The 16,873-nt window shown below is 35.0% G+C and overlaps 5 protein-coding genes across 14 annotated transcripts in view; 1 reads left to right on the forward strand and 4 right to left on the reverse strand.

The window, feature by feature from the left end:
- LOC125054410 (plasma membrane ascorbate-dependent reductase CYBRD1-like) overlaps positions 1–564 on the reverse strand; it is a 42,752-nt gene extending 42,188 nt beyond the window's left edge. For 3 of the 4 annotated variants that reach the window (XM_047656288.1, XM_047656285.1, XM_047656286.1), the window contains exon 1: positions 463–564. The gene's annotated coding sequence lies outside the window, so the exon portion shown is untranslated. The remainder of the gene's footprint in view (positions 1–462) is intronic. The other variant, XM_047656287.1, reaches the window with a different exon arrangement.
- Positions 565–4,321: 3,757 nt separating this feature from the next.
- On the reverse strand, positions 4,322–8,674 carry LOC125054398 (25S rRNA (cytosine-C(5))-methyltransferase nop2). Its single transcript, XM_047656264.1, has 6 exons — positions 8,464–8,674; positions 7,651–7,833; positions 7,365–7,561; positions 5,739–7,100; positions 5,437–5,627; positions 4,322–5,237 (listed from the first exon to the last, which is right to left on the reverse strand). The coding sequence occupies exons 1-6, from the start codon at positions 8,561–8,563 to the stop codon at positions 4,364–4,366; spliced, it is 2,907 nt and encodes a 968-aa protein (XP_047512220.1). The 5' UTR covers positions 8,564–8,674; the 3' UTR covers positions 4,322–4,363.
- A 470-nt stretch (positions 8,675–9,144) lies between these two features.
- LOC125054605 (coenzyme Q-binding protein COQ10 homolog A, mitochondrial) lies at positions 9,145–10,397 on the forward strand. Its single transcript, XM_047656599.1, has 3 exons — positions 9,145–9,473; positions 9,540–9,680; positions 9,802–10,397. The coding sequence occupies exons 1-3, from the start codon at positions 9,430–9,432 to the stop codon at positions 10,265–10,267; spliced, it is 651 nt and encodes a 216-aa protein (XP_047512555.1). The 5' UTR covers positions 9,145–9,429; the 3' UTR covers positions 10,268–10,397.
- LOC125054606 (peptidyl-prolyl cis-trans isomerase H) lies at positions 10,393–11,617 on the reverse strand. The gene is made up of 3 exons (XM_047656600.1): positions 11,408–11,617; positions 10,871–11,047; positions 10,393–10,704 (listed from the first exon to the last, which is right to left on the reverse strand). Exons 1-3 carry the CDS (start codon positions 11,489–11,491, stop codon positions 10,411–10,413), a joined length of 555 nt encoding a protein of 184 aa, XP_047512556.1. The 5' UTR covers positions 11,492–11,617; the 3' UTR covers positions 10,393–10,410.
- Positions 11,618–14,392: 2,775 nt separating this feature from the next.
- LOC125054349 (NAD(+) hydrolase sarm1) overlaps positions 14,393–16,873 on the reverse strand; it is a 36,831-nt gene continuing 34,350 nt past the window's right edge. For all 7 annotated transcript variants that reach the window (XM_047656172.1, XM_047656173.1, XM_047656174.1 and 4 more), the window contains 5 exons: positions 16,588–16,823; positions 15,560–15,849; positions 15,295–15,461; positions 14,988–15,155; positions 14,393–14,918 (listed from right to left, as the gene is read on the reverse strand). In XM_047656172.1, the coding sequence (XP_047512128.1) occupies positions 15,020–15,155; positions 15,295–15,461; positions 15,560–15,849; positions 16,588–16,823 (829 nt within the window). In that variant the 3' untranslated portion in view covers positions 14,393–14,918; positions 14,988–15,019. The remainder of the gene's footprint in view (positions 14,919–14,987; positions 15,156–15,294; positions 15,462–15,559; positions 15,850–16,587; positions 16,824–16,873) is intronic.

A 16,873-nucleotide genomic window follows, 5' to 3' on the forward strand; every position in this document is an offset into this window, starting at 1 on the left:
GCAAAAACACTTAAAACTCGTTCACAATGTTACGCGTTTTAAATTGATACTTATAAGAGAATGTTGGTTGCATATCGCTTCCTTGTCTTACGTACGCTAGTATAACTAATATATTATATTCAAGTGTTTGTGCGAATTAAGGCAATTTTATATAAGCTCGTAAAATAAACACCGTATACTATGAAATATAATTAATGAAAAATTAAAAGATAGGTCATGTTGAAGTTTTTCAGATGAAATAGAGCGCGGGATATCGACTCGTAGTTTTATACGTGCAAGTTGAGTAAGACCGGGAGGGATGCTGCGCGCTACAGCCACCGCTACGGGCGTAGTACGTCCGGACAAAGCGTCCCGCCCTTTCCGCTTCTGCCTCCGTGGTACATTTAAACACCGGTTCAATTAAAGAGCAGATATCGAGAGATAAAACGAGCACTGTTGATTGATTAATTGTGGTATATTTACTTTGAAATAACGGCGGCTAGTTGGAGCGTGTATCGTACGTGTGAAGCCGACAGCACGGTTCGCGGGATACTGGCAGCCTCCGACTTCCGCGCGACGAAGCGCGGGGCTGCGCGGTACTTTCATTTAACGTTACGCCGCCCCTGGACATGGGAAAGCTCAGGCATTTCCACGCAAACCCCAGGGTGTAGTTTGTGTGAAAATTAAATTATATGGCAGAATGATTGCTACTACTGTTCAAAGAGGTTATTGAACGCTAAAACCAAACTATAGTTCCAAGATTTTGGAATTTAACCAAAAAATAAAGATCCTAACAGTATACAATGCAGTAGAGGCGAAATTCAAAATGTTTACTTATTTTATATCAAATGAGGCGAACAAATAAAATCTGAGTAAATTTTTAAATATCATTTTTAAAAACCATAAAAGACAATTTTGTATTATTTTTAAATTTATATAGAGCAAGTGATCTCCTTCATTTAAGAACTGGCTAATTTCAACAGTGTTATTAAAGGAGGCTTCTTTTAGCCGAGAAATACTTATACCTGTGCAAAATGTAGGATCTGGCATTGTTCCAAGCCAAGAGTACGATGATACTTTCAAACTACAGCGGGCTTAAAATTAAAACAACGTAAAAACTCCAACAAAAATTCATGGAGTTGAAAATATACGTTTTATTCAGTGATAAACTACATTATATTCTTCTTATATATTATTATACATATATAGTTCCTGAACTGCAAGAACCGAGACTGACTTATTTTTTAAATATTTTTAAGTTATCGGTCAGTGTTCTGTGCTGATTTTGGTCAGACATCTGAGTACATACATCAATGAGTAACCGGTACCTACTACCATGCATCCAAATGGAAGTATTGTGAATGGTACCGTATCTCGATACATTTCCATTTGGAGTGCATCCAAAAGGAAGTCTACTAAATGGACGTATCGTCAGTGGTAGCCTTAAGTGATCCTAATCCTTGGGATTGTATTGCTCTAGTTCAAACAATTTGTATGACTCAAAACTTGGCGATTAAAGAGTGGCGGAAAGTTTATTGTCAGTTCTTCTTGCCCGCTCTACGCCCTTGACTTGCGAACTGGTAGTAAATGTAATTTTACAATTATTTTACCTTTTTTTTATAAGTGTACTTGTTAATACCTATATGAATAAAGATATTTTGAGTTTCCACGAGCAAGTTAATTGTGCACATAGAACCAAATGTCCATTAATAAAATAATTTAAATAAGAGATTACAGATTTTTAAAACTGCATGACCATGTGAACATGTCATTACCATTCCCGATAATATGTAATACTATTATATTCTTGTGAATTATTTTTACTACATTTTAACCAAAAATTGAAAGAAATTTCCTTTTGATAGTAGCTGTTCATTGCGATGACTATTCTATATCGAACGACTCGGCCCACGGGGATATATAAATATAAAATACTAGCAGACCGGCCAAGCGTTGCTGTGGCTAAGGTTTTTGTTATATTACATAGTAGCAAACTATTCAAGGGAAACGGTAGGAGAACACCAATCATGGGGACCACCATGCTTTTTTGGTGGTTATGCCATTAAATTGTAGCTTATGTGAAACGTTGGTACTTTGAACACAGCGCCATCTGTTAGAATTGTGACTATCAAATAATAAACAAATATTTTGCAATAAAATAATATTGCGGGTATAAATTGAGATGTAATGGTCCAAGATCCCAGGGCCGCCAGACATCACGTATTTTCTGACGGATGAAATGTGGACGATTGGGTAGTGTAAGTATGTACTATGATCGTATGCCTACCTGCTAGCTTGGTCAAACGGCCAATTTCCAGGTATCAGGTAATTAAGGTACACAAAAACATTACTTACTTCACGTAAATTCTCATGGCTGATTTTTATATATGTTTTCGAGTGTATAGTTAAAAATAAATTGTCAATACTCCCAGACACCCTCCGTCGGCCATATTGCTTAACAGACGCTTTAAGGGTCTCAAAATAATTAGTCAACTTCACGTAAATTCTGACGCTCCATTTTTATATATGTTCATCCGACAACTATTTTAAAAGCTTTGACAAGAAGACAGACCGATCCAAGGGGCCAATCATCCCCTAAACTAAATTTTAATATCTCTATGAGTGAGAGAGCATTATCTACGCGCATGAGACTGAGTGAGACCGACTGCGCTGTTAAAGCCATGAAAATTACTTGAAAAATTATTATTATTCAAAAAGGGCAAGCAAAAGCCGTTTAATATTTTGAAGAAAAATGAAGAGTACCAACAAAGCATTTCACCGTTTTGGTACGTTGGATTTTGTTGGTGATGTAGATGAAGAAGAACGTGTATTCAACATAATACAAAAATTTATCTGTGATGTTTACAATTTTCCTGGAATAATTGATGTAGATGCTGCCAGACTACAGTTGTTTATCATTTACATACATGATATCTGATATAAATGAAGAATTCAATCGAAAGAATTTAAGAAACTTCGATGCCTGTAACTTACCACCTTGTAAAAGTGAGCTTTGGCAACAGTTTCGACGGGCTAGCTTTGGAACAATGCAAGTATGAAGATGATAAATATTTTCAACCCCGAAAACAATGGCTGGACACTACAAGATGGTAAATATGATTTTCATTGGTTCGATGGAGATCAATTACCGGGTTTTGTCAGTGAGTCGCTGGAAGAACAATCAGGTAAATTATTTTCGTTTCTCATATTATTTGTATCTTTTTAGTTTTTTCAGACCTTCATTGTTTAACTTGTTTTTTACAGAGGAAGAAAATAAGGATAATGCTGATGATGACGATCACGATTTAGATATTCAATTTCAAGATTGATATTTGATGATGATGATAATGAAGATTAAAAGCCACTGTTAAGAAATATTGAAGAATTAATATTTTTCCACTTTGTTTCCAAATTTCCAATAAATAATTAATTAAAAAAATTGCTGCTATATAAATATAAGTGGTATTTTTAAAAAATATTTTTTAGTTCTAATTAATAAATTGAAAAAAAAAAAAATGTCGGCTAACTTTAGTATTATTTATTATGTGTCAATTTTTTTCTTATTTTTGTTGCTACAATTTACTGGTCAACAAAAGTTCTAAAAATTATAAAATATCTGTTCAAGTAATTTTCATGGCTTTAACAGCGCAGTCGGTCTCACTCAGTCTCATGCGCGTAGATAATGCTCTCTCACTCATAGAGATATTAAAATTTAGTTTAGGGGATGATTGGCCCCTTGGATCGGTCTGTCTTCTTGTCAAAGCTTTTAAAATAGTTGTCGGATGAACATATATAAAAATGGAGCGTCAGAATTTACGTGAAGTTGACTAATTATTTTGAGACCCTTAAAGCGTCTGTTAAGCAATATGGCCGACGGAAAGTGTCTGGGAGTATTGACAATTTATTTTTAACTATACACTCGAAAACATATATAAAAATCAGCCATGAGAATTTACGTGAAGTAAGTAATGTTTTTGTGTACCTTGATTACCTGATACCTGGAAATTGGCCGTTTGACCAAGCTAGCAGGTAGGCATACGATCATAGTACATACTAACACTACCCAATCGTCCACATTTCATCCGTCAGAAAATACGTGATGTCTGGCGGCCCTGGGATCTTGCTCTATAAGCTATCCTATATTTTAAGTTGGATCAAACTGCACACGGTGTGCAAATTTGATTGATATCGGTTCGGTAGTTTAGGAGTCCATAGCGGACAAACAACGTGACACGTAATTTATATATATTAAGATGTGTATTGACGTACATTTACGGATTTAAAGTTAGCTAGTTCTAATTATGATAAGCAATAAAAACTTAAAGTTAAAAATATACAAAAATATATTCGTAAAATATTTTATTACTCTTAACATAAAACATTATTAACCCTTAGCTTTAGGATTACTTTTTTTTAAGTTTTTCTTAATTCCCTGTTTTCCACCTTCTTTTTTGCTATTCAGCTTTCCTATCTGTTTTTGTTTTTTATTATTATTTTTCAGTTTTTTTGCGGCTGCAATCTCAAGTTTATCTGTTATTTTATTTTCATTCTTGTTAATTTGATTCTGTACGTTTGTGTTATTTTTGTTTTTATTTTTCTTCTTGTTCTTTTTTTTGGGTGACCCGCCACTGCTTTCATTAGATTGTGCGTTTGCTTTTGCTTTATCGACCACAACTGGTTTCGTCTGTACTTTTTCTTTATTACTTATTTCTATTTTCGCCTTTCCTTTTGTTTCGAGGTCTTGTTGTGTATTCTGTTTTGTCGTTTCTTCTGTGGGTTTGTCTTTTTTGCTATTCAATTGTCCTATCTGTTTTTGTTTTTTATTATTATTTTTCAATTTTTTTGCGGCTGCTATCTCCAGTTTATCTGTTATGTTATTTTCATTCTTGTTAATTTGATTCTGAATGTTTGTGTTCTTGTTGTTTTTATTTTTCTTCCTGTTCTTCTTTTTTTTCGGTGTCCCGCCATTGCTTTCATTAGATTGTGTGTTTTCATTGTCTTTATCGACCACAACTGGTTTCGTCTGTACTTTTTCTTTATTACTTTTTTCTATTTTTGCCTTTTCTTTTGTTTTTGGGTCTTGTTGTGTATTCTGTTTTGTTGTTTGTTTCGTTTCTTCTGTGGGTTTGTCTTCTTGTTTAGTCTGGTTACTTTGACCTTCGCTTTTTTGTCCTTTTTTATTTTTCTTTTTATTCTTCTGTTTCTTCTTTTTCTGGTTATTTATTGGCTCTACGTTTCCATTCGTAGTAGGCTGTGGGCTGAAATCAAAGTTATACTATGTCAAAAAGAATATAAAAAAATATTACATGTAGAAGATTGCCTAATTTCCTTCTCACTGTAACCACGTATAATGACATTTTTTCCAGAATAAAATTAAGACAGAGCTTTATTGTTTTCATATTTTTAAGTGTGAATTATTTTTCAAAGTATCACAAACAGTAATGCTTTTACATTTACCTGTCATCTGTTTTCTGCTTCTTCTCTTTGGGTTGAGCTGTATTCGGCTTTGCAGTTCTCTTTACACCAGTCTGAAGTTTTATCTTTTGATCTTCTGGAACATCACCATTCTGTTCTGCTTCTTTAGTTTCAGAATTTTCATTTTCCTGGCCAGCTTCTTCTTCATCATCTTCATCTTTAAAAGGCTCAGGCTGTAAATTTAGTTAGTAAAATATAAAGTTAATATTAGAGAAAAATATTGACCATAATTATAATATTTTACAGGATAAACTAACAAAAGATCTTTCTATGAGAGTACTTACTATAACATTTGAGAATTTTTTAAGTTTTGCAACAAAGAATCCATCCATATTATGGGTGTGTGGGTAGAACCTTCTCGTTAACTTCAATGAGGGATGGAACCTATGATGTCTATATTTCTGGAATCCTTCAGTTCCAAAATCTAAACCTGTGGGTACCAACTTTACATTACGTCTCTTTAGAGCGTAATTAACTACCCACTCATTTTCTTCAGGCAAAATTGAACAGGTGGAGTACACAATGTATCCTCCGGTACTTGATTTAGCATTGCAGCAGTCAATAGCAGCTAATAACAACTGCCTTTGAAGATTGAAACATCTCTGTATATCCTTTTGATCTTTAGTAGTTTTGACACTTGGATCCTTAGCAATAACTCCTGTTCCTGTACAAGGAGCGTCTAGTAGTACTCTGTCAAAGCCCTTTATGACATCCGGAAATTGACGGCCATCGTAGTTACAGATGACTGCGTTGACTACTCCCAATCTGTGGAAATTTCCAACTATTGCTTTTGTTCTTTCCTTATTGGCATCATTGGCAAAGAGTGAACCGGTATTCTTCATAATTGCTGCAATGTGAGAGGCCTTACCACCAGGTGCAGCGCACATGTCTAAAATTCTTTCATTTTCCTGAGGGGCTAAGGCCATAACAGGCAAGAAACTAGATGCACCTTGCAATATATAGTGTCCAGCTAAATATTCAGGTGTTGCACCCACCGGGACAGTCGAACTGTACACTACCAAGCCAACTTTACTCCATTTACCGACAGGATCTAAATTAACACCTCTGTTTATTAAAGCCTGGGCCAAATCTCTTCTCCTAGTTTTAAGGCTGTTAGTTCTAATTGTAATTGGCCTAGACACTTCACTGGCTTCTAAGAATTCAATTAATTCCTGTACAGGAAATATTTGCATCAGGACCTCCATTAGAAACTCATTATAACTGTAGTACAAACAGAGGTCCTTGAGAAGTAACTCTGTATATTCACAGCGGGATCTGCCCTCTTCCTTGAGGCGGTTAAAATCATTTAAAACTGATACTATGTCTTTTACCCTTTGGTGTACATCTTGTAAAGATGTAGGATTTTGAAGCTCCTCTTCGCTTGGGAATGCAAAAACATCTTGCTTGGCAATATTTAATTGCAGTTCTTCATCTGCTAATTTCTTGTCCAACCTTTGTTTCTGTTTTAGTTTAACATTGGCTTTTTCAATGGGAAGCATATCTTCGTCTTCATCATCTTCACTATTATCGCTATCCTCAGATGAATCTGAATTGTATGATTTATTTGAATCTCCAGTTTCTTCATTATCTAAAGTTTCATCTTGCTCATCATCAGTGTCATTAAACAGATCATCAAGTGTACCAACCTATAGAAACACAAAAAGTAATTTTAATATTTTATATAATTATTAATATTAAACTAAACACAAAAAGAAATGTTGGATAAATTTAAAATTATGTTTGAATAGTTGTAAATTTATAATAATACATAACTTCAATCCATTCAAAAAAGTTTTTTATTTAAACAAAAAGTAATTATCAACCATTTTAATTATTACAAGACCCATTACATGATCATTTTCATTATACCAACTGATTATAAAACAGAGTAAATCATTAAGTTTGCTCACCTTATAATTTTCTTTACTTGGTTTCTTAGTGTCTTTAATTTCTTGTTCTGAATCATCATCTTCTTTACTTGAAGCATCATTCTCATCTTCACCCAAACCCTCATCATCACTCTCATCACTATCTGGCTCTATTTCCTTTAATTTAGCTAACCCTTTCTTCTTCGGCTTTAACCATTCCTTATTGTCATCAGTGAAACCTGAAATGTAGATTATTTGAGATAAAGCCTATATTGGGCAACTACATGTAAACATTTTTAAATAAAATTCTTATAGATAAAAAAATTACCTTTAGGAGTCTCATCGTCTAAGGCACTGACAGCTTCTTCTGTGTCATTCTCTGGCTTAGGGTTCTTTTTAGCTTCTTTCAAGGCTTTTCGTTTTTCTGCTAGTTCCTTTTTCTTCTTTAACCTTCTAGCAGCTCTTTGTTTCTGTCTGTGACTTAGCTTTTTGTCTTCTTTATCATCAGCAACTAAAAGAGAAGAAACCTTTTTTTACACGACGTTATCACACGGTTATTGAGTGTCAGCTATTAATTATTGTTAAGTTTCAATTTACATGTCTTATTTAAAGAAAAACGCTTTTTACCGGATTAAAGTTATGTATTATTATAAATTTACAACTATTTGACATAATTTTAAATTTATCCGACGTTTCGCGTGCTTTACAGCGTGCGTGGTCACGGTGACTGAAGACAAAAGATGTTGAATGTCAAAAAGTATTTAATTAAAATCTCAAAAAGAAAAACAATCCGCGAAAATAGAGGACACCGTGAGCCATTTTTGCCAAAACCCTCCATCTTTTAGTCGATACCAACTCCGGGGAAATAAATACAGATAATGCAACTTTCTCTGCAGCTGTGATACTTTTTGACATTCAACATCTTTTGTCTTCAGTCACCGTGACCACGCACGCTGTAAAGCACGCGAAACGTCGGATAAATTTAAAATTATGTCAAATAGTTGTAAATTTATAATAATACATAACTTTAATCCGGTAAAAAGCGTTTTTCTTTTAATGTTATGAGTTATGTTAATCAAAGACAATACTATGTCTTATTTAACCTAAATTATAAACTAAAAAGAACAATATGCACACTTACGCAGTTCTTTCTTGAATACTGGGTCAGGTTGTTTTTTTGCCTTTCTACCAGGACCTTTCTTAACTTTTTTGGTTTCATCGAACTTTGCTTTTCTACCCATTATAGCTTTGATTGATAAGGATAATATAAATTAATAGTATTTATTAACAAAACACGTGTGCAAGTGCCGATCGCACCATGCCGTTTCCAAAACTCAAAAGGCGTACGTACTGTCATATGTCAATTTGACTTAACTTATCATGAATTGTGTAATGACAATTGTTGTGTGACATAGACTAGGTGTTCCACCAGAGGCTTACGCCAAGTACACTAATCCTATATACATCACGGTCATCCATCGGCCACTTTAATAATTACTAGTACTTTTTATAGTACATTATTTACTTTTTGCATCCAATTTGCGTCAGCATTTAAAACAAATTATATAACCCAATTTTTAAGGCTATTGATATCTCGTCCCTATCTCGTTATTGAATCAGACTAATGTAGCAGTGCATTACACATTACAATATCATACAGATATTATAATGTGTAATTAATTATTATTTTGCCATTCTATGGAGTGGCATATATATTCTGCGTACGTAAAGTTTATAGTTGACAGTTTAGTTGTCAGAACTGTAAAATTATAAGTCTAGGCCTAGCTGACATTTGTTAACAAATGAGTAATGACAACTGATGCAATAGATTATGGATCGTGTAATTTGGTAATTTGTACACTCAGTCTCATACTGTTTCGCGTTTGTTCATTGATGTTTCAAAATTCACATTTCTTATATTAACTATATAGAAATTGACTGCACTTCGCAGGAAATTAAGATTAATGCTTAGTAAAAACTTCATATAGAAAGACGAGTAAATAATGGTGACATTTAGCTGTGTTTACTGCAGAACGGTACGTCATATACATATTATCTAAAATGTATTAATGATGATAGAGAAGATTAATAAGCAACGAAGAAAAAAATGACTACTACAAAACCCTATATTTTTGCATCACGAATTTTAAGGTAAATATTTCATTCAAATGATGTTATTTTAAGCTAGTTCAATATTATTGCGTTATTTTTATTCAGTTTTCAGGGCCATTACAGAAATAGACTAAGAGATTTGGAAAGTCATTGTCAATGTCTCTTAGTTTGGCAAAATAAAAGATCATTCTTTACATTGCCAAAACAAAAGCGATCGCGCGAATATTGTGGGAGACAACTAGTGGGGTAAGCATAATATCATCTGTTTTCCAGTTACAATTTTAATATTAAGCAGTTTTTTACTTACATATGTATGTATGTTGTAATTACTTACTATATTTAAAACATACCTTTACTCTGTTTACAGATTCTCAATGGATCAAATGTTTGAAGTAGTGTCAGATGTAGAAAATTATTACAAATTTGTACCCTGGTGTAAAAAGTCATTAGTATTGACAAAATCTCCGAGTAAGCTCACAGCTGACCTTATTGTAGGATTTCCTCCTATTAATGAGAGTTATACATCTAATGTAACTCTATTAAAACCACACTTAGTCAAAGCTGAATGCACAGATGGTAAAATGTTTAACCATCTTTTAACATTATGGCGCTTTAGCCCTGGCTTGAAAAAGGAACAGAAGTCATGTGTTGTTGATTTTCAAATATCTTTTGAATTTCGTTCAGCCTTTCATTCTCATTTGTCCAATTTATTTTTTGACCAAGTCGCTAGACAAATGGAGGGTGCATTCATAAAAGAAGTTGAAAGAAGATATGGACAACCAACAATGGAACCAAAAAATTTACTTTTAAATAACCAAGCATTAAAAAGTTGACACAACTGATAATGTTTCTAGCCAAATTGTTAACATAGTCGCTATATGTTTAAGAAATAGTTATCATGATTCATCATATAAAATAAAAAAGGGTTGATTTTATTGTTATAAATAAAATATATAAATGTAATTAAGCTTTATATTTACATTTGTCCACACTGTGATATTGTAACAGGTATTTTTGGTTTATTATTTGGACCAGTGGGCACATTTTCTATTTTTCTCATGACTAAAAGTCCATCTATTACTCTTCCAAACACAACATGCTTATTATCAAGAAAATTACATTTAGCACAAGTTATGAAAAACTGACATCCATTTGTGTCTTTTCCACTGTTTGCCATAGAAAGCAAGCCTGGTGAATCATGTTTTAATGCAAAATTTTCATCTGCAAATGTACTGCCTCCATATATACTCATAACACCAGTTCCATCACCCTAAAAAGTTAAAAGATATGTATATACATACTTCATAAGTGTTTTCAAATTTTTATACCAATTAAGTCTAGGTTGTGACTATTTATTGTAATTTATGTGACTGTCCTTTTCTTGAAAGGACAAATATTAATAAAAAGTTGTGTCTTAATGAAATGTACTTACTAACATTGACAAAATCACCACCTTGTATCATGAAGTCTTTAATAACTCTATGAAACGTTGCACCTTTGAAACCTAGTGGAACTCCATCCCTCCTATATTCTCCTGTACAAAACTCTCTAAAATTTTCACTTGTCTTTGGCACAACATCAGCAAATAGCTCAAAAATCATTCTGCCTATTTCCTAAAATAATACTAACATTATTAGAAAGGTTACTTACATTACATTCATATAACAAATCTGGAGCTTTACCAATTACATGGAATTTACAATTATACAGATTATTATTTTTTGAATGTAACAATCTGCTCAGCTAATGTTACGTGATACCGTCGCCCATGGATACTCACTTTGCGAGACGGCTCTCAATTGTGTTGTACAAAATACAATAAATATCTACTATTAGCAAAAGCTTCAGAAAAAATCTTAAGTGTCGAATAACGAATTCTATAAACATTATCTTTATGAGAATAAAACCTATTGTTAAATCTGTTTAAATAACAAATTAACGCTGGGTAATTTTCAGATAATTATAAAACTTACAGTTGTTCCAACGGTTATATCAAAAAATACCACAGGATTGTTCGGATTACGAAGTTGGGATTGAATTTGGTTCCAAGTAGGCATTTTAGATGATAACAGTTATTAGTCTGTCTATATTAATTGTATTATGTAATTCAATTATTTGCAAAATATACAAAAATCAAAGGAAAATTAACACAATTAAACATAACCTCAACTATTAAAATGTTTTGTGTTTATTCACAAACTATAGTGCTTTTCATGAAAGAAGACCCGCGGTGATTTTTGGAACTAAATTTGACAGGTCGGCAATGTTGTCATTCGTCGATGTTATCAAGTTCGTTTGTTGTGGTAGATTTTTATGAATTTTTAACTAGCTTAGTGCATTTTGAAGATTGATTACAATGCCAAAAGTTGTAAAAATTTCGGCTCGAGAAATTATATTACAGGTGAAAGAGTTCTGTGAAGCGGAACATAAGAATCAAGGTGTTTTAATACCACTAAACAATGTTCGGAAGAGAGTTGCCGCCATAACAGGTACTTTTTAGAGTTGCCATTTGATAATTTTTTGCTGTATTGATGGGACTTTTATGATATAAATTCTAATTATAACGTGATGAAACTATATAATTTCACAATAAACTTAAATTAACTATTATTTTTAACTGTTCATAATTTAATTGCAGGTGTGACAAAGAAAACTGTAACAAGAATTACAAACGAAGGTATAACAGCGGCGTGTATTTCGAAAAAAATTGTAACCCAACAATTATGCATTAAAACTCTGAATAAAAATTGTATTGCTTTTCTTTACCCTATTTTCTCATCTTTTCCCTGTAAGTAGGTAGAACACCGCTAATATAAGTAAATAAAAATATAATTTTTACATAACATAAATATTGTTTCATTGAAGTATGCAGAAAATAGTATTTGATAAATTACATCTGCTAAATGTAGGTAAATTTTTTACTCATAAATGGCAACATTACGTCATGCGATTGCAGCGCCGCGTCTGGGGGACTTCTTTCATGAAAAGGACTATACATTTTTTTTTTTTTTTTTTTTTTTGGAGTTTATGGCCTGGTATCTAGACCTTTAGGCCAAAGGACTATACAAGTAGTAACTAGTATACAGATAAAAGCGTTAAAGATGAAAGATAGTGCTGGACCACAGCTTATAAATTACAATGAAGTTTTATTTGCCAGATATAAGTTTATGATGTGATTATGGGTATGTTCCGATATACACTGCGACCACTGTACAGAGTACCGTCAATTTAGTATACTGTGAAACCGTTTCTCTATAGCCAGCTATACTGGTTACATTTTAAAACGGAACGCAGTCCAGTATACTAGTCAGCTTCGTTTTTCGACACAGTTTTCAAATGAGTGCATCAAAGTTTTTCAATTCAACAAGAAAAACTATTATTGGAGTATTATCGCATTAAAAAAATCTATATTAATATTAACTGTCAATTGAATTAATACTACAAAGAAAGTAAGTTAGAATTTTAAATTTTTTTTATGAAACTTTAAGTTATATCAGCCGTTAGGCATTCAAGTGGTTTTGATTGATCACGTGATCAAAGCACTGCGAGTACCTTACCTCGAAAACGCCAGTGCTCGCAGTAGAAGTATAGCGGGGATTTGTGACGTCATATATTTCCCTAGGACGCTGCGGCTGTATACTGGCAGTCCATAGCGGAACGAATTTTTGAACAGTGGGAGCACTGTACAGTACTCGCAGTGTATATCGGAACATACCCAGTAATAGTTAAGTTCTCGTATATTTCTTGATTTTAGACGAAATAACGTTAAGATTCAGGGTGAAAATAAAAAAAAACGAGTGTGACTCCCATATGTCAAAATCCAACACATTCTTGTCGTACCAGAGTCATACTAATCCTAAAACTCAACTTTCATATCTTAGATAGTGGAATATTAAATCTAATATATAAAATTCTCGTGTCGCGGTGTTTGTGGTTAAACTCCCCCGAAACGGCTCGACCGATTCTCATGAAATTTTGTGTGCATATTGGGTATGTCTGCGAATCGGACATCTGTTTTTCATTCCCTTAAATGTTAAGGGTAGTCCACCCCTAAATATTTATTTTTCTGTTTTTATGATACAGCATTAAAAATACATACAACCCCTAACTTTCACCCCTCTACAATCAACCCCTATTTTTTTATTATAAATGATATACATGGCAAAACGACGTTTGCCCGGTCAGCTAGTATATTATATTTTATTATTCGTTATAATATAAAAATATTATTTCGTAATTTGCTAATTCCTATTTCAATCATGCATAACATTTCAAGCAGGTCGTTCTTGATGAACCGTAGTAGAAGGATTATCGTTGGGGGCAATTAATCAAGATCGTTTCTTACACCATCTTTAGCTCCTAAATTTTACACCTTGAACCTTTATTGTTCAAATAATTCAACACTACTAGTGACGTAATTCTGCTTCAAAAAGACCTATTTCAGCTGGTAAAGTGGTGTCATTTGAACGGTATTAAGGGTCACTCTTAACACAGACAAGTGCCGTGTTATACGCTTCACTAGGATAAAGCAGACACACCCAAATCAAAATAAATGACAAAAATCTTTATTTGGATTCTCGTGCCAAAGAGTGGCAAAGCGTGACTCTTACTGCAAATAAAGTATATTTTTCTGAACCTGCTCGCAAGTGCCGTATTCGTTCCTCATCGACGTATCGTTATCGGGTTTGAGTAAAAACATTTCATTTTAATAATACTTATTTATTTTACGGCTAAACAATAAAGTAATATACATTTGTGAAAATATAACATCCACGGTTAACTCGCGTGATAGACAATAAATTCTAAAATATCATTATATTATTATGTACAATGTCAAGAAATCGGAACTTCACAATAATCATTAACGGCTAAAATATTTCGAGTTTCGTTCGTTTTCAGGTAAAAGAAAAACATACATAACACGGAAGCGAGTCTACGAATAATAAATACTTTAGTGGCAAGAAGTGAAGGTCGAAATCCATAAATAGTCTTCGAGGGCACAGACCGGGCGCTCTTTTCTTTCGGCCCGTCGCGTGGGACGCTCGTCGATAATATAAATTCTAAAGGTAGAGAGTGAGAAGCGGTCTGCCATACTACAACGAATAGCAGACTGCTGCGATGCGAACGCTCGCGTCGCTTCGAACGCTTCGGGAGTGAAGCGGGTCATCGGTCTCCAAACACTCGTTGAGATTACAGAGTCAAGATGCACGGACAATATTTACAAGTGCACGTTTGTACTTCACGGGCCGCTTTGCCGCGCGTCAGCAAAGTCTCACTTTATTAACACAGCGGTCCATGAAGTTCTTCTTCCTCTTCGATTGGGTGCCGTCGTCGAGCGGCGGCGAGGTATCGTCCGGAACACCCGCGCCGCTGCGACTCTGGCGCGCGAGAGGGGTCGGGCCGTCCGCCGGCCTCCCCGCGCTCGTGGGACTCGGTGCTGAGTCTCGAGAATTCCTCACCGATGACCGTCGACTCCGTTCCGGTCTGAAAAGTGCACTTCTGTTAGAAATGTTGTGAATTTACGTCTAAAGCTGAATATTCCGCCGAGGGTACCTGACGGGCGCGGCGGCGGGCGTCGGCTCCGGTCAATCGGCCTTGTCGCTGGAGCGGCTCTCGGTGGAGTGCATGCGCTGGTACGAGGGCCCCCGGGGGAGGGCGGACACGGCCGCCGGTCGGAGGCTCTCCAGTCGGTTGGCCAGGTTCGACTTGCCCCGGAGGAAGCTGCGCGTTTAAATTATAGATTAATCGAATTAAGGGAACGGGGAACGACTTTGTTTTATTTAGTATAAATATAAATGAAATGTTAAAGTTGGTAAGTTTTTTACAGAACAGAACAGTGGAATATATAATCGGAGATTACCTCTCCAGTTTCTCGACACACGCGTCCTGGTAGTCGTGGATCCACCTCACCCCGTTGAAGTGGCAGACGGCCCTCATGTCCTCCGGCAACTCCTCCGGCTCGGGCCATTCGAAGTTGTCGATTATCGGGACGATGTTGCACTGCGACTGCAAGGCCGCCACGATTTCCTGGATTCGATTCGTCGTTTTACTCATTTGGCCAATAAATAAATAAATAAATAATGATTCAACTAAATGAATGAAGAGCATAAAAGTAGGAAACTCACCCGATGAACCCAGTCCTTCTGCTCGTTGTCGTGCTTGCACCTGTCCAAGGCGTTGGGCGTCAGCACCAAGAGGAAGTGCTTCGCCTGTTTGATGCTTTGCAATAAATTATTATCGAATTTGCCCGCCTCCAGTCTCTCCACGTCGATGAAAACCGTGAATCCCCGGACTTGGAGGTGGACCTTCAGAAGGCTGGCCAGCTGGGAGCCGTTGGATCTTCTATAGCTGACGAACACGTCTAGGTTCTTTTCTAAGTTCTCTTCGCCTTTGATCGGAAGTCTGCTTTCGTATGCTGAAATTCATCATTATAGATCACTTTAAAGATAAGATTATTTATTTATCATATTTAATTATTTATTTATTCACAAATGATATATTACATACACTATCCTCAGAGTACTAAACCAATACGATAATATCAAAAATTAATATAATAAAATAAAAATTCACAATATCGCTTGAACTCACTCTTGAACATTAATATTGGTGTTCGCTGTTTATAAATTACTATTGTAACAAGTGTGAATAAAGAATATATATTTTGGCCTTTAAATGAGCCCTTTAAAATAATATAAAACAGTATCACTACTATATTAAATTAATATTCTTTTGTATTTTACTTTGTATGGAGATTAATGTTTTATAATTTCCACGAACAAGCCCTAAGTTATTATTAGAAATGTAATTTTTCATTCGACAGATGGCTCGGTTTATTTCGGTTGACGCGAACAACGTCAAGGTCGTCGCCGACCCTTTTCGCTTCTCACTGAACCGATTGTATTTCAGAACAATAAGTTGACTTCCATTACTCCCAAATGTCAAATAAATACTTTCAAGAGTGTAACTGTACTGTAGTTACTTCGTACTTAAGCAACAATCGATCTTTACACAATGATACTTTTGTGACTTCGACCAGATATTTTTAACATAATAAATATGTTTCCGTATACTCGTAGTGATAGCTATTAATTTGGGCGTGAACTTTCAGCAAGCGGTAACGATGTATCAAAATAATATTATTAAAACTCACCCCGTATAGCGTTCAGTATCCTCAAGCGGTGAATGCTGTTGAGGATGTGGCACTCCTTCTCCAGCTGCTCGTCGCTGAGGCCCCGGATGGACTCCTTGTCCACTCCGGCGTTGAGCATGGAGTACGTGTAGATGGTGTACTCCAGGCCGATGCCCTGAAGGAAGTCGTTGAGGTTGCCGGTGTCCCGCGAGCTGTAGTCCGCCATCTTCTTCAGCTGCTGCAGTTCTCTCGTGAATCTGAAATTCGTCGGAGTTCACTTAGACGCGTGTGAAGCAGGTCGACGCTG

The sequence above is a fragment of the Pieris napi genome, chromosome 12, assembly GCF_905475465.1.
Source record: "Pieris napi chromosome 12, ilPieNapi1.2, whole genome shotgun sequence".
Lineage (NCBI taxonomy): Eukaryota > Metazoa > Arthropoda > Insecta > Lepidoptera > Pieridae > Pieris > Pieris napi.